This window comes from Austrofundulus limnaeus, unplaced genomic scaffold (assembly GCF_001266775.1).
Source record: "Austrofundulus limnaeus strain Quisiro unplaced genomic scaffold, Austrofundulus_limnaeus-1.0 Scaffold83, whole genome shotgun sequence".
Lineage (NCBI taxonomy): Eukaryota > Metazoa > Chordata > Actinopteri > Cyprinodontiformes > Rivulidae > Austrofundulus > Austrofundulus limnaeus.
In genome coordinates, this window is record NW_013952485.1 from 1,927,997 (window position 1) to 1,929,813 (window position 1,817).

The 1,817-nt window shown below is 38.9% G+C and overlaps 1 protein-coding gene across 1 annotated transcript in view; it reads left to right on the forward strand.

Annotated features, from left to right (window-relative positions):
* Positions 1-834: 834 nt before the first annotated feature.
* LOC106519804 (glutaminase kidney isoform, mitochondrial) overlaps positions 835-1,817 on the forward strand; it is a gene marked incomplete at both ends in the record, with an annotated part of 57,495 nt that continues 56,512 nt past the window's right edge. The window contains 1 exon segment of the mRNA XM_014011618.1: positions 835-934. Coding sequence (XP_013867072.1) covers positions 835-934 — 100 coding nt within the window.

Below are 1,817 nucleotides of genomic sequence, written 5' to 3' on the forward strand. Positions count from 1 at the left end.
CGGAGCTATTGGTGTTTCAGTCCTTGCTGCCTCCAGAGGAAAAATCTGCTGGTGGTCAAGGCTTTAAATTATTGCAGTATCACCCATTTCCACAAAGTAGCAGTGCAGGACAACACATCAATATTAACCTTCCTGCTCTGCCGTACTTTCATCTCCTTCCTAAAATCAGAGATGAAACTGCTCATGGTGTGATAATGACATTTTTAAGGTTGAATTAATATTTTCAGAACAAATTCAAAGCTTGTTACAAAGTGACAAGGAAAATGTGAAACTACTAACAAATCATCTTTGTATGTCCTGTTCAGTAGTATCATTATGAATTTTGTTTAGTTAAAATGCAGTAATTATCATAAGATTTTTTTTGTCTGAAGAGACACTGATTAAAAATTCCAGAAAAAGTTTAAATTACAAGCACAGTTTCTTTTTACACATACAACAATTGATTCAATACTAAGTACAGAAATATTTAGGTTATTGTAACATTCCATGTTCCATATCCACAGTCAATCAGCCACACCCTCATTACAATCACTGCTCATCCATTTCACCTGCTTCCACCAGTATTTAAGCTCCATTGTCACAGTCCCACACTGCCAGATTATTGAACGGTTTTAGCAAGTACATAGATGTCCAGTGTTTTCCCATTGCCCAAACCTGATCTCATGTTCATGACCCCACACCTGACTCTCGACTCTCCGACCTTGCCTGCTCCTCGTCTACTTCTGTTCCTGCTTCTGACCACCGGCTCTTGGCCACATTATTGTTTCCTGGACCTCGCCTTATGGATCTCATTTTGGTATTGTCATCGGTTCTCGGATTACACTGTTCTGACCCACGCCTCCCTCACAGATATCCAACTCAAGCCTGACCCACGGACCACAAAAATTGGACTCCTTACCTGGATCAGCCAAGCCTTCTCCTTCAGCCCCAAAAGGTCAGTCCTCTTTGTTTTTCACCGCAATTCTCACTAACTCCTGGTTTTGTGCTCATTGTTGTTCTCTTCTCCTGAGAGTTCCAACCAGTGGTCCCGACTCCGATCCAGCCTATGGTTAAATAATAAAATCTTTATAGCAGGGCTATTTGGCCCGCAGGCCACATCCGAGTGACCAAAGTTCAGGCCGGAAATTGGTTCATTTACACATTGATCTTTCCCCTTCACTCCAAACTCTGCCTCACTTGAGATTCTTTGAATCTGTATATATTTTTACACATCCATAATATTGGTTTATATATTTTATACCTGTATTTGAGTTTATATTTTCATTTCCTTTTACCCCTAATAATTTCAAATCTACAGTTGGTTCTGTGACAACCATGGATGTAGGATTTGTATTGGTACTGTACCGATATTCATGTTGTTGATTTGAATTTCTGATCCAACCAAAACTTTTGTTTCTTTTCCCCAACATGGTTGTAATATTTCTTGACTGGATGATTTTGTACATGGCCTTTTGGATCAATCCATTAATTTAAAGCTAACTGTTTTCTTCTGATGTTTAGTGGTGGTTCTCCCATTTCTACRAATATTGCTCCTGTGGGTGTTTTAAATGCATCTGTAATTAGACTCAATGCTTGATACTGAATATTATTAAATTTTTGTAAAGATGTTTCTGATGCTGAGTTATAAACAGTGGGCCTCATGCAAGAACATGTTCGTATTCTTCTCCTAAATTTCTCTTACTTTTGTTCGTACAAAGGGTTCGTACGAACATGTCACGTCAGATTCAACAAACTCTTCTATCTTCAGGAAACGTGTGTAAATGAGCTGCGTAAATTCCAGAACTTTACGAGTTCAGAGATTGAAGTCCGTCTGTCAG